At 41.0% G+C, this 27,010-nt stretch overlaps 1 protein-coding gene across 1 annotated transcript in view; it reads left to right on the forward strand.

Moving 5' to 3' along the window:
• Positions 1 to 19,533: 19,533 nt before the first annotated feature.
• The window catches only part of NOM1 (nucleolar protein with MIF4G domain 1), a 32,045-nt gene continuing 24,568 nt past the window's right edge, over positions 19,534 to 27,010 (forward strand). The window contains exon 1 of the mRNA XM_089693549.1: positions 19,534 to 20,540. Within this exon, the coding sequence (XP_089549675.1) occupies positions 19,644 to 20,540 (897 nt within the window). The 5' untranslated portion in view covers positions 19,534 to 19,643. The remainder of the gene's footprint in view (positions 20,541 to 27,010) is intronic.

A 27,010-nucleotide genomic window follows, 5' to 3' on the forward strand; every position in this document is an offset into this window, starting at 1 on the left:
TATCTTGTCCTCACATGAGACCCATGAGACCCTTTTTGCCTCAGTTTCTTCCATGATCTTCCATTATCTTTCTGGGGACACATGGGAATTCATACCCTACTGATTACTGAGCTGAAAGAGTGACTGGGACTGTGTGCCTGCCTGTGGGTGCATCTACTGGGAAAGAACCTAGGGACCTAAACAGCGGGCTCCTATGGGGGTAAGCACTACACTGGGAGTAAAGAAAGTCCTATCCTCGGTGTCAGTGCCAGCAATATTGACCTCCAGCACCGGTATTGGTGGCAGTAATAGTAAGCACCAGCATTAAAAAGGTATAGACTCCAGAGGGAGAGGCATCATTTTGCCCCTGTACAAATAATTAGTAAGCTCTTATATGGAATATGCAGTTCAGTTATGACCACCATCTATAAATAAATAGGTGGTCTACATCGTGAACTTGGTATAGTTATTCATTTTCAGGTCATTACAGAGGACAAGGGGGCACTCTTTACATCTGGAGGAAAAAATGTACATAAATAGAGAAAGGCTTCCTCACAGTAAGGCCCACCACACACATTACAATCTGACTGTACAATGCCTCTCCCTGGTCCCCGCCTGCTTTCCATCTTCTCCCAGTCTTCCTTCCAGGTTTGGCATCTTCAGCTGCTTGAATGACCAGGCTAGGGTGACGTCACTCTTGCATATGCGTACGGGAGTCATATCGCCATGGTACACAGAGCAGGTCATCAATGTGGTCTGAGCTGCGTATGTGTGGCTCAGAGCACACTATTAAAGTAAATAGACAAATAAACTTAGTGCTGCGCTGCTAATGTAAAGTATAAGTACCAAATCATCAAACAATTGGATATAAAAACATAACCTTCAAATATTAAATTGCCCTGAGAGATATCCTCAAATGAGCTGCAAAAGACTTGCTGATCGAGGCAGATGGCTTTGTCTATTGCAGGGCATCAACCTCCAGTGTAACCATTAGAATGTGTTTGAATGTTCAAGAAGTGTTGGGTATAGGTTTGTGTCTCATGGAAAATGGTTGATTTTCTACCATCAGATGCCCTGAAGGGCATTTGAAGGCTAAGGAAGGTGAGGGGTGGACAATCTTCTCCCACTCTTTTGAGGGTTAAACTATTATAATCCATCCCACTGCCCCAACCAAACATTGTTTTGGCACCTGCCTTCATTGTTGTCTTACCTCTAGACTGGAGATTTGATCCCAAGTGACACTTAAAGGGACCGCTTGTTCAACCGGGTTCGGAGATCAAGAAAAAGGAAGGAGGGCACCCAGTGGTTCTAAAACAGTGAATGACCAGAAACGTGAAGGAACCCCAATGTATTAAATTATTCTAAGTGCATTCAAATCTTCTTAAGGTGAGAGTTCTGAGAGCACTGAGGTGACACAATTTGCATGTTTTGAAGCACTTCAAAAGATGGTGTTGGTTATACAGTCAGGTCCATAAATATTGGGACATCGACACAATTCTAAAATTTTTGGCTCTATACACCACCACAATTAATTTGAAATGAAACAAACAAGATGTGCTTTAACTGCAGACTGTCAGCTTTAATTTGAGGGTATTTACATCCAAATCAGGTGAACGGTGTAGGAATTACAAGAGTTTGCATATGTGCCTCCCACTTGTTCTATGGACAGATGAGACCAAGATCAACTTGTACCAGAGTGATGGGAAGAGAAGAGTATGGAGAAGGAAAGGAACTGCTCATGATCCTAAGCATACCACCTCATCAATGAAGCATGGTGGTGGTAGTGTCATGGCGTGGGCATGTATGGCTGCCAATGGAACTGGTTCTCTTGTATTTATTGATGATGTGACTGCTGACAAAAGCAGCAGGATGAATTCTGAAGTGTTTCGGGCAATATTATCTGCTCATATTCAGCCAAATGCTTCAGAACTCATTGGACGCCGCTTCACAGTGCAGATGGACAATGACCCAAAGCATACTGCAAAAGCAACCAAAGAGTTTAAGGGAAAGAAGTGGAATATTATGCAATGGCTAAGTCAATCACCTGACCTGAATCCGATTGAGCATGCACTTCACTTGCTGAAGACAAAACTAAAGGGAAAATGACCCAAGAACAAGCAGGAACTGAAGACAGTTGCAGTAGAGGCCTGGCAGAGCATCACCAGGGATGAAACCAAGCGTCTGGTGATGTCTATGCGTTCCACACTTCAGGCTGTAATTGACTGCAAAGGATTTGCAACCAAGTATTAAAAAGTGAAAGTTTGATTTATGATTATTATTCTGTCCCATTCCTTTTGGTCCCTTAACAAGTGGGAGGCACATATGCAAACTCTTGTAATTCCTACACCGTTCACCTGATTTGGATGTAAATACCCTCAAATTAAAGCTGACAGTCTGCAGTTAAAGCACATCTTGTTCGTTTCATTTCAAATCCATTGTGGTGGTGTATAGAGCCAAAAATGTTAGAATTGTGTCCATGTCCCAATATTTATGGACCTGACTGTATGTTCAGGATGAGAAATCCTATGGAGTTGTGAAGGAAGTTGATATAAAACTATATCCATGATTCACTGTTCTAATTCAAATTACACGGATTTGCTTCTATAGACATTGTGTTTTATTTATATAATTTATACACTTTTTTATGTACATTTGACGTTTTAATATCCAATTGTTTGATGATTTGGTATTTATACTTTACATTAGCATTAAGTTTATTTGTCTATTTATGTTAATGTTGTGGGAACACAATTTTTGTTGCTAGCAGCAGCTCTATACAATTATCATTCATTACATAGTCACATTGAGGTATTGCAGGATATATTTTTTTCACTTTATCAGAGCACACTGCCCACTGACAGGCAGGGTGTATATTTATGACGGACCCCCGTAGAGTCTCTTCTGTTATAAAAACCCTGCCTGTAAAGTGTTTTTTTTAAACCTGACATAACTAACACTTAAAGCAGTATTACACCCAAAATCAAACATTATTATATTGCAACTTACCAATTCCTTGGATGTAATGGCTGCATTCATTTTATTTTTAGGCTTTCTTCTATTTTTATCTGGTGATCTAGCCAGTAAGTCTGTTGTTTTTTAAAAGGACAAGTTCTCTTGCAGGTGTATCAGTTAGATCAGAGAGAAGACAAACCACTTAACACTGACAGGGGTACTGAACATGATCAGCTTTTATTTATTTATGTGAAACCTTTACCCCAAAAAGAAACAACTGTTTGCTGTAACTGCTAATTAACAGCTGGAGTTTGGGTTCAATTTGTTAGTGTATCTAAATCTGTTAGTACATCTAACACTCCCCTCTCCCCAGACTGATAATGCTGCTGTCCAAAGGTGCCCCCTGTGCTCCTTCATCCAGAGTGGAGGACACTCTAATACAGGAGGTATGTTACTGGCCAGATCACCAGGTGAAAACAAAGGTAAAAGGCCTATGAAAAGAAAAGTAATGCAGCCACCACATCTAATGATTGGTAAGCTGCAATATATTACATTTTTGGTTTTGGGTTTAATACTGATTTAGCAATTATAGGCGATAACACCGAAGATCACTGATCCAGTGAATATTTGATTTATCTTAGGGGATCAGGAAAGAATTTTTTTCCTCTAGTGGAGCAAATTTGACCATAATTTAAGGGTTTTTTGCTTTCCTCAGGATCAACTGTTGGTATAGGGTTTTGTTTATGGAGGTTTTCTGTTTATTTGTTTATGTATTTGTTTTTTTCTATCAGTTGAACTAGATGGACTTTTGCAAACTGACTATGTAATTTGATTAAAGAAAGTGATAATTAAACTCTGGTTGGCAGTGTATGAGCCCTTAGTTGTGTTTGGCAGTGGCACACTCAGGGCTCGTTCACACCTAAAGTTGTGCTGTGGTTTTACTGCCCCCACTCCCTAATCCCCTTTAGCTGCTGATGCAGCAGCCAAGGTTGTACACATGCCACAGCAGGAATTAAACCCCCTGTTGCTTTTGGTGGGTGCTACTGCCTGCAAATTGCTACCATTTCAAGTAAATGGGGCCATTCTGCAAGCACCCTGCAACTGAATGCTTCTGTGGGATCCAAGAGGTTAGAGCTGGTGGTGAGAAAGCATCAAAACGCTGCCTGCTACAACCCCTTGTTTGCTGTAATTTACAAGGTTGCAGGGCACTTTCAGAGCGCCCTCATTGACTGGAATGGCAGGTGCTACCCCCACTAACCATGACAGGGCTGCTGCTGCGACATGTGTACACCCCTGGCCACTGCAGCTAAAGGGGGTGCGGTTCGGGCAGGAATGATTAAAACACGTCTTAACTATGGGTTTTTACCATTCCCCAAACTGCAAATGTAAACAAGCCCTTACTGTTCTGAGCCTCCTATAAGGATGCTTTCACATTGGTGTGCTGTGGTTTACCTGCACTCCGGGTGCAGCGCAATGCGTCTGCGACTTTGATGGGATTAAATCCAGCAGGTGTGGTGCACTTCCTGAAATGCATCAAACCTCCTGCAGTCAGGACAGTACCCACAGTGGGAAAACGGCAGTGAATCAGTGTGAAAACAGCCCTATACTATTACACCCAGTGTATTGCTTCACACTGACCTGAAGATCTCTTCTTTCCTGCTGCTGGCACCACTCTGGGGACCACTAGCTGGGATAAGAGGTGGAGTGCAGTTGGTATCACTCTGCATGGGACAGGAGCCTGCACTACAGAGGAGGCATCAGCTTATGCAGCTCTTGCCCCCTACTACAGCTCCAACTTTACAAGTAGTCCCCCTGCATTGTAAACCCAGACTGCGATCTACCAGCTGCCTGCGATCTACAGGTTGCTGACCCCTGTTCTAGAGTGATCACACAGGTTGACCAAGCTTGACCAATGTAACAATGCAAAAAATGCCATACCTGAAATTCTATGTATGTAAAGGCAAATCTTTTTTTCTCTAGTTTTGGATAGAGTGGGTAAGGGTTAGATCCGCTGATCATTATTTTTTGTTATCTATGTTATCACTTTGGAGATTCACCCCTCTATTGGTTCTGGTGACCACTGTCAAAGAGACAAAAAGTAAAGAGAATCCTGAATTTATAATGAAATTTTCCAATGGGAGAAAATGTTTAAGTGACAAGTCTCTAAGGACTTGTTCACACTTTGCTTTGGTCTCTGTGTTCAGATCACTCTTCAGAGGGTATTTGACAGGCTGTGAGGAGGCATTTTCTGAAGAAGCTGATTGATTTCTATGCAGAAGTGAGCCTAATTTTGCACTCTCCAGCTTTAGTAAATAAACCCCATTGATTCTCCTCCTCACTAGCGTGCCGCAGCTGTATGTATTGCACGTGGTTGTCGAGCACTTGCAGAGTGGCCCCAATCCCTGGAATTGATCAAGCTCAGCTGGAGCTTTGCCCGCTGAAAGCGATAGCGTGTATACACCCATGGTCACTGCCTCTGCAGCTAAAGGTGGAGTGGTTTGGGGATGGTAAAAACACACCTCAACCACAAGGTTTTACTGCCTCTCAACCGCTAGAGTAAATGAGCCCTGACATGGTCATTTCCCTATCTTAGGGGAGATTCCCTCCCACCTTTTGTTCTGTCTCCAAGACAGGAAGTGGAGAAAAATCTCTCCAGCAAGGCACAGATAGCAAAATATACCGTGATATGGGTAATCCTTCTTTGCTCTATATAACAGTAAAACTATGTTGGCTATAAATACATTTTAATGTCTGAAAATAACATACAGTATTATAAGCTGAAATTCCTGAATTTCTGTTTAATATCCCATTTAGAAATCTATTACATGGCAGATGAAAGTTTTGTCATGTATAGTATTCATAATTACAACACACTTATGTTTCCAAGGTCAGTTGGGTAAAAGCTTCAGGACCATATGGCATTTTAACTGATTCAACTTAGAACCCACCAGAATTATGCGTGTTTCAATTACCTTATGTTCATGTAGGTTCACAATGGGTAGGAAATACTGAAAGCAGATAAATCAAATTAATACTTGGAAAAATAGGGGCAAGATTTATTTTTAAATCATAGCTGTTTCATTCTAATTAAATTTAAATGTATTTTATACCTCTCAAGAGTGTTAATATAATAAGTGGTCCTCTTTGAAGCTTAATATCCTTGATCCCTGTCAATAATTATAGTGGGTGACTAATAAAGTCTGATGACCAGCGTTTTTTTTAATCTATACATTCTTATGCTGTCTCATTAACTGTAATGAATGGATTGGCTCTCGGTGCAGAATCAGCTGAAAGGCCCAATGTTAATCAAGGACGTGCAAAATAAGTTTCTGATCTTTTTTTCGACTTTGCCCATCACTCTAGTAACATTCTCCATGGCAGATCCACGTTCTTTATTTATGGTTCCAGTCGGCTAAACTCTTCACTTCCTCCTATTTCATCCGTTCCCTTTATTTATTGCTGCAATGTATTTTTTATTGAAATTCCTTTGGGTAACGTCAAATTTTAAAAATACCAGCTTTGCAATGTTCTGTTATCTTTGGACAGGAAGCTGCTGATTCTCTGATATATACCTGAAGGATTCTCAGTCATTTTAGATTTAACTCTACAAATCCTACACCCTATTATAAACAAGGTATAGAAGTATGGAAATTAAAAACTTGCTCTACTAGGCTATTATTTAAAGGGAATGTACAGTCTTTTCTGTGTTTTTTTTTTCCAGAAAACATCAGATGTATGTTAACCACTTGCCCTCCTGAGGATTTACCCCCCTTAATGACCAGGCCTCTTTCTGCTACTCGGAGCTGCACTAATTCAACTGATAATTGTGCGGTCATGCAATGCTGCACCCAAACAAAATTTATGTCCTTTTTTTCACACAAATAGAGCTTTCTTTCGGTGGTATTTGATCACCTGTGCGCTTTTTATTTTTCACGCTATAAGCAAAAAAAAACCAAACATTTTGAAGAAATAGATATTTTTTACTTTGAGCTATGAAAAATATATAGTAAACTCAAAGTTAGTTATAAATTTAGGCCAAAATGTATTCTGCTACATGTTTTTGGTAAAAACAAAATCCCAATAAGTGTATATTGATTGCTTTGTGTGAACATTATAGCGTCTACAAACTATGGTATAGATACTGCAATTTACACCATTTTTTTGCTATACAGCGCTGCGCTAGTTTAACGGACAATTGTGCAGTCATGCAATACGGTACATAAATGAAATTTATGTCCTTTTTTTCACACAAATAGAGCTTTCTTTTGGTGGTATTTGATCACCTGTGCACTTTTTATTATTGGCGCTATAACTAGAAAAATTTTGAAGAAAAAACATTTTTTGAAAAAAACAATATTTTCTCATTTCGGTCATAAAAAATATCCAAAAAAACTAAAATTTCGTTGTAAATTTAGGCCAAAATGTATTCTGCTACATGTGTTTGGTTAAAAAATTCCCAATAAGTGTATATTGATTGCTTTGTGTGAAAGTTATAGCGTCTACAAACTATGGTATAGATAATGGAATTTACACAGCTTTTACTTTCTGACTGCCCATCACATTTCTTGAGGTGCTAAAATACGAGGATAGTACAAACACCCTCAAATGAACCCTTTTTTTTCGGAAAGTAGACACCCTAAGCTATCTGCTGAGAGGCATATTGAGTCCATGAAAGATTTATTTTTTTTCCACAAGTTTCCACGAAGTTGCCATTTAAATGATTTATTTCTCGCACAAACCATGGGTATATGTGGAATTACACCCCAAAATACATTCTGCTACTTCTACCGAGTATGGGGATACCACATGTGTGGGACTTTTTGGGAGCCTAGCCACATACAGGAGCCTGAAATCCAATGACCACTTTGAAAGCCTGAAGGTGCGTAACTTCCTCATTACACTTCCTCACTACCTATCACAATTTCGAAGGCCCTGACATGCCAGGATAGCACCAAACCCCCCAAATGACCCCTTTGTGGAAATTAGACACCCCAAGGAATTTAAAAAGAGGCATTGTATTTTGCAGATCTCATTTTTTTCTCACAAGGTTTTGAAATATATAAAAAATTATTTTCCAAAAACTTGTGGCAACAAATGAGATCTGCAAAATACTTACCATGCTTTTTATAAAATTCCTTGGGGTGTCTGCTTTCCAAAAAGGGGTCATTTGGGGGTGTTAGGTGCTATCCTGGCATTTCAGGGCCTCCGAAACTGAGATAGGTATTCTGGCATGTGTGAGCAGTAAATCATTTAAGTGACAATTTTGAGTAAAAAAAAAAATATCTTTTTTTTTTGTCATTTTCCAAAAACTTGTGGTAAAAAAATTAATTCTTCTATTGATTCAAAATGCCTCTCAGCAAATAGTTTGGGGTGACTACTTTCCAAAAAGGGGATCGTTTTGGGGGGTGGGGGCATTTTATGCCCAGCATTAGAAGTTTATGCCACACATCACTCACTCTTCTAACCACCTGAAGATCAAGCCTTTTCTGACACTTTTTGTTCACATGAAAAAAATCTGTATTTTTTGCTAGGAAATTAATTTAAACCCCCAAACATTATATATTTTTTTAAAGCAGACACCCTAGTGAATAAAATGGTGGGTACTACAATTTTTTATGGCACATAGTACTTGTGCAGCGATTTTCCAAATGCAAATTTAAAAAAAAAATAAATACACTTTTTTTACTTTTAATGCACAAAAACACAATATATTGGCCAATTATTTTGTAAAGTATAAAAGATAATGATATGCCGAGTAAATAAATACCAAACATGACATGCTTTAAAACTGCGCATGCCCCATGCAATGGCGACAAACTGCAAACATTTTTAATATCCATAGGCAACGCTTTAAAAGCCGTTAAAAGCTACCATTTTAGATTTACAGAGGAGGTCTAGTGTTAGAAATACCTCACATGCATGGTGCAACCGCTGTTTACATACCGGCACAGGGTCAAGGCTTGTGCACACAGGTGTGCGTGCATGGGAGGGGCGATTTTTTTTTTTTAGTTATTTTGATTTTTTTTTATAATTTTTACATTTGTGCCTTTCATTTTTTTTTTTGATCACTTTTAATGCTATAAAAGGGAATGCAAATATCCTCTATAACTTCAATGGGCATTGTCATATATTCTTTTTTGAGAAATCTGGGGTCTATCAGACTCTAGATATCTCCTCTGCCCTTACATTATCTAATCAAACCAAAATCGGTGTGATCAGATGCTTTCCTAATTTACAAATGGCGCTGTTTATATCCTGCGAAACTGCAGCGATGAAATGTTTGTAGCTTCCGAATTCTTAGGCTATAGAGATGATTGGCACCACTCTGGTCTCCAATCAGTCTATGGTCAGCTGGCAGAAACACCGGCTGCATTCTCAGGTTCCCCCAATGGCACGAGACTGCCTGAGAAGGCCATGGAAGGCAGCGGGGGAGGGGGCATTATCTCCCGCTGCTTGTAAAAGCAATCCTGCAGCTAATTAGCCACTAGGATTGCTTTTACATGAAAGCCGATCGCCGGCTGAAAAAAAACAATACCAGGATGATGCCTGCAGCTGTAGGCATCATCCTGGTATAACCATTCAAAGTCCTGTGATGTACCAGTACGTCGCTGGTCCTTGTTGGGTATATATACTATGTTCTTTTTTTTTGTATGCAGCCTGTGGACTGAATGACAAAATTGAGAAGAAATCTCTGCCAGAAAAAGTGTGTGATATGCCCACCATTAGAATATACCACCCTGCGTCCACCCACTTCTAAAGGTGGGCACACATTAGGTCACACTTTGCCACATACGCCAGTTCCAAGATTGTACAAATGTCTAAATAGTGGCACGCTTGAATAAAAATTGTCCACATATAAGTGGTACCCCATATGGAAAAAGGATGATACCAAGTCCCAAACTATCTTGCCACTGCTCCCCATGTAGTCTGGGCATCCAGGGGGCTCCACGTGACTATCTTTTCCCTCGTAAATCCAAAACCTATAAGTATAGCCTGTTGTCCTCTCACAGATCTTCTACATCTCGACCCCATATCTGGCACACTTGCAGGGGAGAAATTGTTTGAATGCAAGGCAGCCAGAAAAATTTATGAGGGACTCATCAACGCAGATGTTTTGCTGGGGAGTATAGACATCTGCAAATTATTGGTTAAGGTGATTTGCGAGGGGCTAAATTTTCTGGAGCCGGTCAAATTCAGGGTCACCCCGAGGATGACAGAGTGTATCGTCGTTGAAATGTATAAAACACATTATACTCTCATATCTATGCCTGGCCATGGCAGCAGAGAACACGGCATATGATGAATCGGGTCTGCGGACCAATACAACCGCAATTCATTTTTTTCAGTAATGCCCATGTTGAGGGTTAGGCCCAAAAAAAATGTAAATTTGAAAACCGTAATGATTTTCCATGCGACTGGTCTGGCAAGGTTTGAATTTTGGTTGGTGTCGATAAATTGTTGTGCATATAAATTGGTTTGATCAACAATCAACGCATACAGATATTCCATGAAAAACAGCTCCAAAAATCAAAGAGGTATGTGAAAGACCAGGATGTACTAGACCGCTGGTACTCGCCAGTTCACCAAAAGGTAGAGTGGCACTAGTACTGGCACTCTGCTGCATATGAGAGTCATCAAAATTTACTGGCAAGTGCTAATAGAGATCAGGCCTGATTCTCCGAACACTGCGGTTTTGTGTGCAATGTATCAAGTGACAGGGACCTACTGACACTGCACTTGCTGGGGGAGAAGGGGGAAGGGGATAAGCGTAGGGGCTAAAAGCAGGTGCTGGCAGGTGCCGGGGCTGATCCCGCTAACGCTGCGTTTTTGGGGACGCTATACTAATGTGAACGCTGGTATAGTGCTGACCTGATCAAAGATATTGACCCGTTCAGACACTATACTAGCAATGGAGGTAGATTGTACATGAGCGTGCTCCTGGCAATCAAAGGGTTAAATTTGATGACCGGTGTACTGACGGGCAATCTGACGCTATCTGGGAGGGGCGTGAAAACCATGGGAGCGCAAATCATGTATTTCTGCTATAGGGTTGTCAGGAAGCGGTTACAGAAGAGGTTTGTGTTACGGCGCTGCGTTATTTTAACTGACAATTGCGCGGTCATGCAACACTGCACCCAAATTAAATTTACGTCCTTTTTTTCCCACAAATTGAGCTTTCTTTCGGTGGTATTTGATCGCCTGTGCGTTTTTTATTTTTTGCGCTATAAGAAAAAAAGGCTGACAATTTTGAGAAAAAAAAACAATATTTTGGACTTTTTGCTATAAAACATGTCCAGTAAAAAAATGTAAATATCAAATTTCGTCATAAATTTTGGCCAAAATGCATTCTGCAACATGTCTTTGCTAAAAAAAAACCCCAATACGTGTAAATTAATTGGTTTACATGAAAGTTATAGCGTTTACAAACCCACAAGTGCTTGTTTTTACCAATGTTTTTTCTTTATACTGGAGAGTAGAGGATGGCTTACATCACAATATCTACCTCATCCAGTATGAGGAAGCATTGTATTCATTCAGAAAATACAAAGCCTCCTGTGAATGGCTCAAAAGAAACTCTATTTTGTTCCAGGAGCAGAACAGGAAGTTCCTATCCCACTGCTGGAACACAGCGCTGTATACTGTATGTAGCTGAGGCTACATACAGTTTATACAGCGCTCCCAGCCTCTGCATCTGTTAAGCAGGCCATAGATTATGCAGTTTTCTTTCTTTCCACCACAGATGGAAGGAAGGAAAATTGCTTGATTCCCCCATCAAATTTTTCTTGCAATGCTATTGTGTTCTGCCGGCAAGGAGCCTTCCCTGTTGGCAGAACACAATTAGTGTTGCTGGCTATAACCAGCAGCACTGATTAATCTGGGAAAAACGTGACAGGCTGGTTGTACACAAGTCGATCGATGGATTGACATGTGTACAACCAGGATGCCCATGTACATGGATCGAAATTGGGCCAGTCCCTGCTGAACTGGCCTACTTTCAATCCATGTATGGCTGACTTTAGTGAAATAAATAGTTTGTTTGGAGCCTGGAGTTAGCCTTTAACTAAATATATACACTCACCAGCCACTTTATTAGGTACACCTTGCTAGTGCCAAGAAAATATCCCCCACACAATTACACCACCACCATGAGCCTGAACCATTGATACAGACAAGATGGATCCATGCTTTCATATTGTTAGGCCAAATTCTGACCCTACCATCTTAATGTTGCAGCAACCAGTCTGCCTATTCTCCTCTGACATTAACAAGGCACAACTGCCGTTCACTGGATATTTTCTCTTTTTCGGACCATTCTCTGTAAGTCCTAGAGATAGTTGTGTGTGAAAATCCCAGTAGATCAACAGTCTTTTAAGTACTAAGACCAGCCCATCTGACACCAACAACCATGCCACATTCAAAGTCACTTAAATCCCCTTTCTTCCCCATTCTGATGCTCAGTTTGAACTTCAGCAAGTCGTCTTCACCACATCTACATGCCTAAATACATTGAGTTGCTGCCATGTGATTGGCTGATTAGCAATTTGTGTCACCAAGCAATTGAACAGGTGTACCTAATCAAGTGGCCAGCAAGTGTATATAGATATAGCACCCTCCTAGATAGGTGCTAGGTTTAGATAGATAAGATTTAGTTGTGCTATGATAGTTAAATTCAGCTGTTACATTGTAGTGGACGTGGTTATAATTGTTGTTAGGTAAAAGCATAACTTGCACACTGTAATCAGTGTTGCTGTGTTCTGCTAATCAGGTCTGCTCAATAAGTTCAGCTGCTGCCAGCATGATAGCTCCCTCTGCATCCAGAAAGCTTGAGAAACTTCTGGATCATAGCTGTGGGGTTCTGCAGATGGCAGCATGAATATTGATACCACCCCAACCTATCCCAGAGAGAAAGGCTCTGAAGGCATGCTGGGTAACTGTATATATATATTCAGTGAGCACACTGAGTTCTGGGTCTTTCCTGTATAGGATTGTTCTAGCCTGGAGAGGGCAGGTTGCTAGTTTACGTCCAATGACGAAACGCGTCAAAGGGAAGTGACGTCAGACGCAAACGAGGAATCGGAAGTGGAGCGGCGGCCATCTTGGAGAGGGGAATATTGACTGTCACAGGCGGTTTGGACTCTCCTGGATCTGTGATGGCAGAAAGGTTTTCTTTATATATGTCATATGTGATAACAAGATTTTAACAATGTAAGCAGTACCATTAAAATTTCTGCATTTTAGTGTGTGGCAGTATTACACTATTTTCTGTTTCATACATGGGTATCTGGACGGCGGATATGGTGGAAATTGGTCTGAAGTACTAGTGTGGATGGATCCATATGGTGCTATGAGTTCAGAGTGAAATCTGAGGATACTTGCAGGAAGATTCATCCCATCATACAGTCTTCTTGGTGATTGATATTAAGGCAAAAGTTATTTTTGAATATTGGTAAGGGTATTCACTCCTTACTTCAGTAGAAGTGCACACTGTGTTGTGTGATTTTTGAGCACAAAAAGAGTGATTCACATACACGGTTTTTCACTATACATTGTGTAGTGTGCCTATATATATTTTTATTTTTATTTATACACCTTTTTCACTTGGGTGAAATATCACTGGATTGTTTTCACGTATTAATTTGCTTTATAAAGGATAATGCACTATGTGGTTTTTATGTTTTTGTTTTTGAGGTAAATCAAGTTGCTGCAAGAGGCTGAGGATTTGTACACTTGAATCGAATTTTGGACACTTGGATTGATTTATTTCTTTATATTTTTTAAAAGGGACATATGATTTTTTTAGATATTTTTGATTTATTTTTTTGGACTTTATTTTGATTATATTCAGAGATCTGTGGAAAGGATTTATGATATTTATTTATCACTGAGCATATTATTGTTTACATTCGCTAATTGGCCACGAGCAGGGCTAACGGGTTCTGCACCTGTGCATAGATATGTGCTTTCCCTGACACTCGTACTGTCATCCCTGCAAGGAGAGGAGAGAAAGCTGCAGGGATTTCAAATCTTCAGACCTGTGAATCACTTAGTGCTTTAACTGCATTAAATATGTTTAATAAGTAATTAATATATGTGTTCGGGTTTAAAGGGGTTGAGGTGGCAACCCTAGTGTAGGTGTAACATGAATCTTGGGCTAAAGATTTTTTCACACTTGCAGTAGAATGTGGTGCCCTCAAAAGAGTGATCAGCATTCACATTACTTTTCAGAGAGCATTTGACAGGCTGTGAGGCATTATATTGCCCCCTCATTGCCTGATTTAACCCTATAATGCCACACTACTGGGCTGCAATCACATGTGTAACACCCTCCTAGTTAGGGAGCTCTAGCATCAGTTGTTAGACAGGTGTGAGATGGGGAAACAGCTCTCATTGTTTGAACACTGTTTGTGTGCAATAAATTATGGTGTGGAGTAAATTGATGTTTTGACTGACATTCTGCGGTTTAGCCACAAGATGTCACTGTTTTTCTAATACAGGCTGTTTGTGTCAGGCCACAAGTGTTGTTACTGATTATTGGAAGGACTCCACAACTTGAAGTGACATTTCACATTGGAGAGCTGATAAAATCCTACAAACTCAAGCCAGACTGGCGTTTTGCTCAGAAGGAATACTCAGGCACGTGCTACAGGACCAGTTATGGGAGGGGGAATACTGTAGATTTGTGTAAGATTGTAAGCTGTTGTGCTGCACCGCAGGCAAGCCCATACCGTACACCCATACACTGATTCGTGCTCTTTTAGGGTAATAACAGGTAAGGTGTGGCAGCTTACTTGTGCCCGCCAGTAGGTAAATTACTTCACTTTCTACCTTCATCCATCAGAAGGCGCCGTGCTGTGCAGCACAGGGGTCTCAGCCTTTGGGCTGGGTGTATGTAAATTTATTGTATGTTCCCAGCATTTGTGGTTGTGTTTATTTGCCACATCTAAGTAAAATTCTGTTGTGGCAAAAGCTAGTGTTGGGGTTGCTTTCCTCGTTCGTGACTTCACTGTATCCTGGGGAGCCCACCCCGGTACATGGCTTACACAGGGGCTGAGCAGCAGCCCAGGTGCAACAGTCAGTGGGAGATTAAATTTGGGTCAGACCTGAGAGGCCAGCCCCTCTGGAATTTCTCCCTGCTCTAGAACTTTAGAACTTTGGGGAAATGTCTAGAACCAGTGGGTGGATCTAAAGAGTGTCTGGCTTGTACTGTTAAGGGATCCTGGCCAATCCCCAGCAGGAGGCTTGGCAAAGAGCTAGGACAACCATTAAAAGTGAGAGAGCCTGCTCAGCAGCAGGAGAGTTCGGGTGAAAGTTGAAGAAGTAGGCTGAAGTGAAGGAGCCTGGGAGGGGGCCTAGATGGGAGAGGGGCTCACCTATAGGCGGAAGAGCTGGACAGGAAGAAAGCTTGCACCCTTACTGACCCCCTGAGAGAGGACCACCTAAGCAGCAGAGGAGGAGCGGCCCAGCTAGAAGGACTGGTAGCAGCCACCGAATCAATAGCAGCACAGGAGAGGGACAAGTGAGTAATCCTACACTCCCTGGGCCAGATAGGGGAAGGAGTACTCTGGTGGAAAACCAGATTAGCAAACCTGCTGGGACTGTCTTTCTTTTAAAGTGGCAGAAATGGATCCCCTGTCCAGGGATTTCCTTCAGGCAGCCAGATCAAAGAATATTTGGGGTTTGGAGAGGTACACTGGGAGATGATATCTGACTCTCCAACAGATACTGTGTTGTAGTAGACTTGTAAATAGTTCCAGAATGTTTTCCTCGGTTCATCGGTTCCATTGGGGATCCCATATACCCCTTTCCCCATCCAAGTTAATATCCCCCTAAAAAAATATCAAACACAAGCTCAAGGATTTTTTTACTCCTGGATGTAAGTCTTTGTGAAAATGCATGTTGCCTGGCTATGCAGATTTATAGGGAGAACCAAAACTTCAGCAACTCCTAAGGGGGTAGTGCTACACATGCATTGCACACAGTTGCAGCACGACTTCACTGACCTCCATGAGCAAGTTTGACAATTGGTGCCGCATGTCAAACTCTGCACCCCAGTTTATTATTCAGCAAAGCATTGTGGGTGCAGAATGTGAACAGCCGTGTCCAGTTGTTGTTTTACAGTTCAGGTGGGCTGCCACGAGGTAGAAAAACCACAGCTCAGCCACCTGTTTTTACTGCCCATCCATCACCTGTCTGAAAGCAACCTAAAAGATGGAGTTAGCTTTTAAAATAATTAAGCACTCTTTGCTTATTTTAGCAGCACTCCCCTCCCACCAAAAATTAGCAAATGCTACTCACCCTCTCCATGCTCCAAGGTTGCCCTCTCTGTCTTCCTCCAGTCCTGGCAGCTGGTAAGTATGTGAGCGCCGCACTCTGCAGCATTTTAGACCGCTGACGGTGGTGGAGAAAAGGACATGACAGCTGCAGAAAATGTATCTACGAGTATAATAAATGTAAATTGTGTGTGTGCGGAGTGCCCCTGGGGAGCAGGCTTCCTAACCTGGAGCTAGGATTTATTATTTACCTTCTGTACTCTCCTCTGTCAATCCTCAGAGTTCATCAAAGACTACATACTTCCGGGTATGGGAGGACACATGACAACACCTCACCGATTCCCATAGTGTAGTGCTTTCTGCGTGAACAGTCAATCACGTGGTGATGGGAAACATGCATAATAAGGCTCAATTCCGTCTATTTTCAGCCATGTGGCAGTAATTCTCTAATTTATTTGGTCATAGCTATAAATGTCAATTTTTTTTAAATAACAATACTTGTTCTGGTGTGTTAGTGTTGTGAATTGAGCTTCATGTTATCGGCCTCATGCACACGGACGTACAGTGAAGCAAAGAAGTATTTGATCCCCTGATTTTGAATGTTTAGTAGCCCAGTCCAGCCTTGTGTAGGTCTACAATCTTGTCCCTGACATCCTTGGACATCTCTTTGGTCTTTGCCATGGTGGAGAGTTTGGAATCTGATTGTCTGATTGCTCCTGTGGACAGGTGTCTTTTATACAGGTAACAAAATGAGATTAGCAACACTCACTTTAAGAGACTGCTTCTAATCTCAGCTTGTTACCTGTATGAAAGACACCTGGTAGCCAGAAATCCTGCTGAATGATAGGGGATCAAATACTTATTTCCCTCATGAACATGCAAATCAGTGCATAATTTGTTAGACATGCATTTCTTTTGAATTTTTTGTTGCAATTCTGTCTCTCAGTGTTACAATACACCTACCATTCGATTTTTAGACTGATCATTTCTTTGTGGGTGGGCAAACATTCAAAATCAGCGGGGGATCAAATACTTATTTCCTTCACTGTATTGATTAGGCCGGATCTTGCTGAAAGCAAAAATTCTGCATAAAGAGTTTCCTGTACTGCATCTCATATGGACATACACCTGTCTATCTCTGTGTCAGTTGAGATGTCTATTATTCGGCACCTGCACCATTCATTACACGCTATTGATTTTTTGTATCTCCTCCAGAATGAGTCAATCATGCAGTGAAGGTCAGAAGGCCGATGTCATTCTGTGCTGTTACCTATACATTGTTGATGTATATATGGCCCTGAATTCACTTGTCAGCATCAGCAGCAAACAGCGTCCATTCACAGTCTATGTTGTACACATATAGATGTCAGCACAAATGTTTACATGTGTACAGCGTCACAGTGAGACCATGAAAGCCAATTTTCCTTTTTTGGGGTTTGGCAGTTAAATCCAACAGACCATAACAGAGCAGTGTGAAGGGGCCAATAGCATACAATACTGCTCAGTACTAATAACCGATCTGAACACAGCTTATTATATGCCCATGTACAAGAGCTCATAAATTTCAGCTCTTTGGATTGAGAAAAAAATATATAATAATTGTAACAAAACAATAATAATATTCAAACTAATAAAATTACTACACACTTATAATAATAATCGCCATACAAATAATCGTAACAAAGAAATGAATAATAATAATTGTAATGCTACAAATAGTGAAAGTAATACTACTACTAATAATCAAATTAATAATAGTAGTAACATCATCATCATAATACAAATAATCATAATAAATGAATAATAATAAAGATAATAATAATGAAAGTAATACTACTACTACTACTAATAATAATAATCATATTAGTAGTAATAATAATCATCATCATAATACAAATAATAATACTAATAAAGGTAATACTACTAATGATAATATTAACAATAATAATCAGCAGCAGCATCATAATACCAATAATCATAATAAATGAATACTACTACTAATAATAATAGTAATAATAATAATCATAATACAAATAATCATAATAAATTAATACTACCACTACTTCTAATAATAATAATAATCATCATCACCATAATAATACAAATAATCATAATAAATGAATGATACTACTACTAATAATAATCATAATACAAACAATCATAATAAATGAATAATACTACTAATAATAATTATAGTAATAATAATAATCATATTACAAATAATCATAATGAATGCATACTACTAATAATAATAGTAATACAAATAATAATCATAATACAAATAATCATAATAAATGAATACTACTACTGCTACTAATAGTAATAATAATCATCATCATAATACAAATAATCATAATAAATGAATAATACTACTACTAATAATAATAGTAATAACAATAATAGTCATACAAATAATCATAATAAATGAATAATGCTACTACTACTAATAATTCTAGTAATAATAATCATATTACAAATAATCATAATAAATGAATACTACTAATAATAATAATAGTAATAATAATAATATTCATAATATAAATAATAATAATAAATGACTAGTACTACTACTAATAATAATAATAATCATAATACAAATAAACATAATAAATGAATAATACTACTACTAATATACTAATAATAATCATAACACAAATATTCATAATAAATGAATACTACTAATATTAATAATAATAATAATAATAATAATCATAATACAAATAATCATAATAAATGAATAATAACAATATTAATGCTAATAATATTACTAATAATATCTATAATAGCAATAGTAACACTAATACTAATATAAATATTTTATTTAAAAAAATGTATTTCAGGTACTTATATATATATAATATATATAATTTCCGCAGTGCTTTACATATATATATTATACATTCACATCAGTCCCTAACCCTCAAGGTGCGTACAATCTAAGGTCCCTAACTCACATTCATACATACACATACTAGGGCCAGTGTAAACAGGAGCCAATTAACCTACCATCATGTCTTTGGAGTGTGGGAGGATACCAGAGTACCTGGAGGAAACCCACGCAGGCACAGGGAGAACATACAAACTCCAGGCAGGTGGTGCTGCGGTTGAGATTCAGACCAACAACCCTAGTACTGCCAGGTGGGCAGCACGGTGGCTAAATAACAATACAAATATTCATAACAAAGGAATAATAACAATAAAAAAAGTATTATTATTTAATTAGTTAGGGCCAATAATTAGACCAGACACATGTACAGCTCAGAGTGTCCAGCAGGGGGCGCTGTGCAGCATGTGCCATGTTCAGGTTGACACTCTGGCCGCTCTACAGGACGGAAGCAGCTCGTTGTCTCCAACATGGCGGCGCCCATGCCAGGCATGAGTGCCGAGTGCTGGCCATGCTAGCCGCTCAGTGGTGTATAACATAGGAAATTAAAGAGGAAGATGAAGCGGAAGATCCCTGCTGGGTCTCGGCCGGCAAAGATCCGGAAGCTGGCGCTGTCAGTCCAGACGTTCGTGGAGAAGGCGGAGGTCGGCGGGTCGCAGAACAGCAATAGCCGGGTATCGGGGGATCACTCGGGGTCTGGAGGTAGAGGGAAGAGCCGGAAGGAGCTGAGGAAGGAGAAGCGCCTGTCCAAGAAGCTGAGAAGGAAGGAGTATTATCAGAGGAGGTATGTGGGCGCCCAGCCCGCAGAGGAGGCTCCACAGAAGGACAAGGATCCACAGAAGGACAAGGCTCCCCGGACACCCCCAGTCCAGAGAGCAGAGGCTGGAGGACAGGACAGGCAGAGTCCAGCTGGGGGGAGGCCGAAGGCAGAGGCCAGGAAGAGAAGGAAGAAGATGAGCAGAGAGGAGGCCAGGAGGAAGGCTCTGCTGGAGGCCAATGAGAAGGAGGAGAAGGAGATCCGGAAGCTGGAGAGAAGTCTGAGGATGAATAAGAGGAAGAATAAGAGTTCCCTGCCCCAGGCTTTCACTCAGGATGGTCTGGATTACATCCTGGGGGTGCTGGAGCCGGGGAGCTCTGTGTCTGGGCTTTACGGTGAGGAGGAGGAGGAGGACACTGTTCAGAAGATCTGGGGACTATCTGATCATCCCCTCCAAAAAGATTCAGAGGATGAAAGTGGGGGGAGTGAGGAGGAAGATAAGGATGGACTGGAAGAAAGTGAGAGTGGTGCGGAGGAGGAAGGTGAGGATGAGGATAATTCTCTGGAGGAGCACAGTGAGGATGATGATGGTGTGGGTCAGGAATCGGAGGTGGAGGATGAAGAAGATCAGTCTAAAGAGACATTACGACATGATCCAGACGGTGGAGATGAGGAGGACGCTGCTGTTGCCAACAAGGTGGGATTTTGGTGAGCTAGGTTTGCAATGGTTAGAACACCTGTCAGCCTAAACACAAGTATGACCATATGACACACCCACCTAATGCAAAATGTCTGTATTCAGGGAATACATCATGCACACGCGTGTATGGTTGTACATACCTCCTGTAACTCCCGGGGTGGAGAAAAACACCACGATTATAGCTACAGCATATTTTACCACTGTAAAATTGTAATCTCCCCTTTCCTGCTGCTGCGGTAAGAATGATCAGAATATATTTGATGTTATGGGATGGGAGACATCTTTGGGATCTAAAGTTCCAAAAGACTTGAACTGGCATGTGGTCATGTCATTAGCATAAAGCACTTCATTTATGGAAGAATATGAATTGTACAATCTAGCAGGCTCTTATTTTCTGCTGAGGGAGACAGGTGTGACTCTGCAGTGAAGATCTACCATTCCACAGATCCCTGTAGTGTTTGGTGCTTTCTTAAATAAGTAGTACAGACAAAGCTCTTTTGGCTGTACTTCTATGGATCACAGGAGTGCAGTTTGTTCTGCACTCCTGTGACCCATTTTTAGCTGAGAGTGGGCTGAAAGCTCGCTGTCGGCTGACATCACTCAGCTGGTCCAGGCTGGGGAAAGAACCTGAGTTTAGCCTGGGTTCACACTGATGTGGTGCGGCATATCGCATGTGATTCGCACAGGAACTGCACCACATTCCTGTGCAAATCACATGTGAATTCTGTGCGGTGTGATTTGAGCCATACCTTATGTATGGCTCAAACCACACCACATCTGCACCAAAAAGGTGCAGGACCCTTTTTTTTTTTGTCTGCACTAGAATCAGATCGTATGGGTATTTACACCCATGCGATCTGATTCTGCACATCACACCTTGTTTTGCGAACCGATTTCGGGGTGTTGTTAACTTAACATACACATCTGCAGCAGTTGGCAGGAACGGGGTGCGATTGTGATGCGGTGCGGAATTTGCACAGAAACCACTGCATATTCCTCCCTGCATCAGTGTGAACCCAGGCTTAAAGTCGGGATCCACCCCAGAATCTGGAGCAGAACCTGACTCAACCTCTCAGAGGATCTCTGAGAGCCTGAGTCAACCTCTCGCTCCCCCTCCACAGCCCAGCACTCCAGAGTGCAAGGGGGGGCAGAGCAGATAGCAGTGACTGACAGTCTCTGCTCAGATCGGCTGTGAGAACTCAATGATCAGCAGTCATGTGAATGCTGAGTTCTCACATTTGGAGCCAGCAGGGGACAGATGCAGCATCAGACCAATGCTGTGTCCACCTAGGTAAGTATAATTTGGGGGGAAAAACACATACTCGTCTTTTAAGTTTGGAGTTAGCTGCAGAGAGGGAAATGGGTATAACTGCCTTATAGTAGACCTGAGATAATCACTTTTTTTGCTATGGCCCTTGAATAGGCACTTGTAGCTGGGTTCTGCTGTTCACAGTCCTACTGAGCCTTTTGTGAAGTCCCTGCACCTACAGTGTACAATGCTGCCTGTTTTGCTCATGTCCATTCTGTCCCTTTCCTCATCCAGCCAAGCCAGGTTGAAAGTTTTATCTGTAATTAATGTTTATACTAATAATGTAAAACACAACAATTTTTTTCCAGGGCCTTCTTTTCAAGCCGGCCTCTGCAGATCTTGCTCCTGCCTTCAAATTCCGCCGTGTAGTCCCCAGCAGGGGAATTTAGAATAGAGAAGAATGGGAAATTGTTGAACTCCTGTTCACAGGTCTCTTCTGCTTAGGTTGGATCCAAAGCTCTAAGCACTTCCAGGTTAAGAGATATGAAAATTCTAGTGGCAGTGGCCTTGTAAGTAGCAGATCAAGAACTCTTTGTCCCCAGTCTGTATGGGCTGGGGGCAGAGAAGACATGAGAAATAATAGACCCCTGAGGCATAGGTTAAAAAAAAATGGTAACTGTCATTCCCTATGTACTCTTGCAGAGGAGATATCAGGGGTTTAATAGACCCCTCCTTGACAAGTTCATGAAGCGTAACTGTCACTCCCTATGTACTATTACATAGGGGGCTTGTGCGGGATGTCCATCTCTTAGTGATGCTGCAATTCTTTTTTTTTTTTTTTTTTTTTTTGAACCACACCCAACAGGAAAAAAAATCTAGGGAGAACTCTGCATCAGTTCATAACCTTGTATAAGTTGGAAAATCTAGATCTGATCACACCATTATAGTTTCCCTTTAAATTGTTGATATCAGGCAATGTTAAGAGTCTGCCAGAAGCTCCCTGTGGGTCCAAATTTGTTGCTGAAATTTGGATTCTAATACGCTCTTTAGGTTTTGACTGCCAAATACAGTATCTTGGAATATGACTTCAGACTTTTGGGGGGGCACTAGTGTGAACCCATCTTTAAATGATAGTCACTTTAAAGGGTTCACCTTTTAGGGGAGTTTTCCAGAAAAAAAAAAGCACTGCAGCATCCCAAGCACATTACAACCCACTCTTCAGAGTAAATTAAAAAAAAAGTGATCCTTTGTCATTCCATACATGTTGGCTGTACATTGTCCAGAAAAACTCTGACTAGGTATCCCTCCCCCACTCTCTACGTTCTGCCTGAACTTCAGGACATTACAAACACCTAAGGATTGAGCACACCGGTCCAAAAGCTGTGTGTGATCTTTGTAGCCGTAGCAGCTGAGGTCAGGGAGGGATAGATTGCCCACTGGGGAAGCGAAAGCACTGTATTCCTTAATGCTAATAGAATATGGTGTCACCCTCTTGGCTGTACTGTCTGATAGAGATGTACAAATTTGTTGGCTGGTATGACCGTTCACATATGTTTCTCTCTGTGTATTTACAGTACCTGCTCGCTTGGAGTTCACCTTTTGGTTACTAGAATGTACAGGTGAAACTCGAAAAATTAGAATATTGTGCAAAAGTTCATTTATTTCAGTAATGCAACTTAAAAGGTGAAACTAATATATGAGATAGACTCATTACATGCAAAGCAAGATAGTTCAAGCCGTGATTTGTCATAATTGTGATGATTATGGTTTACAGCTCATGAAAACCCCAAATCCACAATCTCAGAAAATCAGAATATTGTGAAAAGGTGCAATATTCTAGGCTCAAAGTGTCCCACTCTAATCAGCTAATTAAGCCATAACACCTGCAAAGGATTCCTGAGCTTTTAAATGGTCTCTTAGTCTGGTTCAGTAGGAATCACAATCATGGGAAAGACTGCTGACCTGACGGTTGTGGAGAAAACCATCATTGACACCCTCCATAAGGAACGAAAGCCTCAAAAGGTAATTGCAAAAGAAGTTGGATGTTCCCAAAGTGCTGTATCAAAGCACATTAATAGAAAGTTATGTGGAAGGGAAAAGTGTGGAAGAAAAATGTGCACAAGCAGCAGGGATGACCGCAGCCTGGAGAGGATTGTCAGGAAAAGGGAGTTCAAAAGTGTTGGGGACTTTCACAAGGAGTGGACTGAGGCTGGAGTCAGTGCATCAAGAGCCACCACACACAGACGAATCCTGGACATGGGCTTCAAATGTCGTATTCCTCTTGTCAAGTCGCTCCTGAACAACAAACAACGTCAGAAGCGTCTTACCTGGGCTAAAGAAAAACAGAGCTGGTCTGTTGCTCAGTGGTCCAAAGTCCTCTTTTCTGGTTAGAGCAAATTTTGCATCTCATTTGGAAACCAAGGACCCAGAGTATGGAGGAAGAATGGAGAGGCACACACTGCAAGATGCTTGAAGTCCAGTGTGAAATTTTAATCAGTCTGTGATGATTTGGGGAGCCATGTCATCTGCTGGTGTTGGTCCACTGTGCTTCATTAAGTCCAGGGTCAACGCAGCCGTCTACCAGGAGATTTTGGAGCACTTCATGCTTCCTCCTGCAGACGAGCTTTATGGGGATGCTGACTTCATTTTCCAGCAGGACTTTGCACCTGTCCACACTGCCAAAAGCACCAAAACCTGGTTCAATGACCGTGGGATTACTGTGCTTGATTGGCCAGCAAACTCGCCTGACCTGAACCCCATAGAGAATCTGTGGGGCATTGCCAAGAGGAAGATGAGAGACATGAGACCGGACAATTCAGAAGAGCTGAAGGCCGCTATTGAATCATCCTGGTCTTCCATAACACCTCAGCAGTGACACAGGCTGATAGCTTCCATGCCACGCCGCATTTAGGCAGTAATTGCTGCAAAAGGGGCCCAAACCAAGTACTGAGTACATATGCATGCTTATACTTTTCAGAGGTCCAATATTGTTCTATGTACAATCCTTGTTTTATTGATTGCATGTAATATTCTAATTTTCTGAGATTGTGGATTTGGGGTTTTCATGAGCTGTAAGCCATAATCATCACAATTATGACAAATCACGGCTTGAACTATCTTGCTTTACATGTAATGAGTCTATCTCATATATTAGTTTCACCTTTTAAGTTGCATTACTGAAATAAATGAACTTTTGCACGACATTCTAATTTTTCGAGCTTCACCTGTACATACGGGGAAACACTGGAGAGTAGCTAGCGTAAAGTGTTATTATACCCATGAGCCTGTATTCACTATATCTAGTCTCCCACAGTACACAGAGCATGATAATGCAACTATTTTAGTAAATATAAACTGCTAAATACCTTTTCTCATCAGCAGTTAGAGCAGTCTTGTGACTTCAGCAGAGCACTGGTTAAAGCTTGTAGGAGGAGTTTTCTTTCTGCTCTAGGAGGATGCAAAACCCCTGACCCTCTGTCTGGACAGTGCTGATTGGCCCTGTGCTGATCACATGCACTCCCCCAAGAAAAAAAAAAAACTCTAGCAGTACACACTAAACTGAGCATGTGCAGAAGGGCTACGGGTTCAGTTTGTCTTATCAGTGTAGACATTTGAACAAGAAGAGGGGCAGAAAAGTCAGGATCAAACAGCCTTTTTACACAATGCAGAGGATTAACCCTTTATGTTCCACACTGAGTATTACAAGCATGCTTTTCTGCATATACAGACTAATTTTACTGTTGTGGGTTTAGTAACATTTTAAATGATTAATCATGAAGTCAAGAAAATCTTTCTGTTACATTTTAGGTTGTGTTCATAAAGTAGACTCAGGTCACCGTATCCTTTAAACAGCACAAGTGTGTAAATGGTTCACAGAATACAATGTGTTCTGTGAATAGGTAAGGGGAGAGGAGGAATAGTACGGCTTCTGTATGAGAGCCTCATCTTCGGAAGTATAGTGTCCAGCAGCGATGCACATGTATGTACAATTTTCTGTGTACAAATCGAACTCCTACGTTCCACAGTGGATAACTGCATAAACCAAAATTAGATATTTCTGCTCTCACAATCCTGCATGGACTGTATTTTATGCTGTACACAGAAAACTTTTTTTTTTATTTTTTGCTAATGTTTATATGGTGTGCATGGACCCCATTGACCAATGCTTTAGGCCGACATGTAAATATCAGCGTGTAGCAGCGGCACTGCTGTGCCTGATGACGTATTGTTGATATTTACATTTACCACTGGATGAATCAATCATGTGTCAGCAGCGAATGGGCAGAATCACTCAGGGCCGACTTGTCAACATCAATAGTAAATGATTGGTGGTGGTGCCATCGGCTGCACTTTATTTACATGTGGACTCTGTGCAGCTGCGATGGACAATAGGGTCCATCTGTGCTATATGCATATAAACATTAGAACAAATATTACATGCGTACAGAGAGTAAACTTTTTACACAGGTTCTGTCAGCAAGATTCTGTATGAAAACAATACACCCATGTGGTATAACATAAAAATGGGAAATGATCCAGGCAGTGACATACACCTCATGAGACCAACCCCAGGAATATTTAAAAATCCCCCTTGCAATGGAGACTCCTGCATTGCAAGGGTTAAAGGCCCGATATGTCTAGGTTGCCGGAATAGGGAGTGAATACTTACCTTTTTCCTCACTCCAGTAGGTTCCCCCCAGTCCCGTTTCTGGCTTCCTGCAGCTGCCTCTGTAAGCTGGCTACGATTGCAGTCCAGCTTCCTCCATGTATAATTTGGGGTTTATGTCCCTGCATTATACGTGATGAAGCCAAGGCTCTGCCCACAGGCTGGAGCTTTATGGAGACTGAGCTGGGGATAGAATAACAATGGATATACAATATACCAAAAATATATCAATTGTATTATTGTTTTTTGAAAGTGCTTTCGAATGATTTTTGTATAGTGTATGGCCTGCGTAGGTAACCACAGCCTTTATAGTACCTCTAGACATAGCGATCAGTGCGGTTCATACCCCCGAAGCTGGGGATTACACAGCACATTTTAATAAAAAAAAAAAAAAAAAAGCAAGTTTTTGCCTGGGGTTCTGCTTTAAACTGAAGTAAATTACTTGCAAAGAACACAGCAAAGAGCATGTTTACACTGGTGGCAGCCTTTGCCATCCCTCTGAAAGGTTGATGTACAGGAAATTGCTTTAGGAGGGTGGTTGACAAGTGGCTG

Source organism: Staurois parvus, unplaced genomic scaffold (assembly GCF_062004578.1).
Source record: "Staurois parvus isolate SC_StPar_1 unplaced genomic scaffold, SC_StPar_1.0 ptg000005l, whole genome shotgun sequence".
Classification (NCBI taxonomy): Eukaryota; Metazoa; Chordata; class Amphibia; order Anura; family Ranidae; genus Staurois; species Staurois parvus.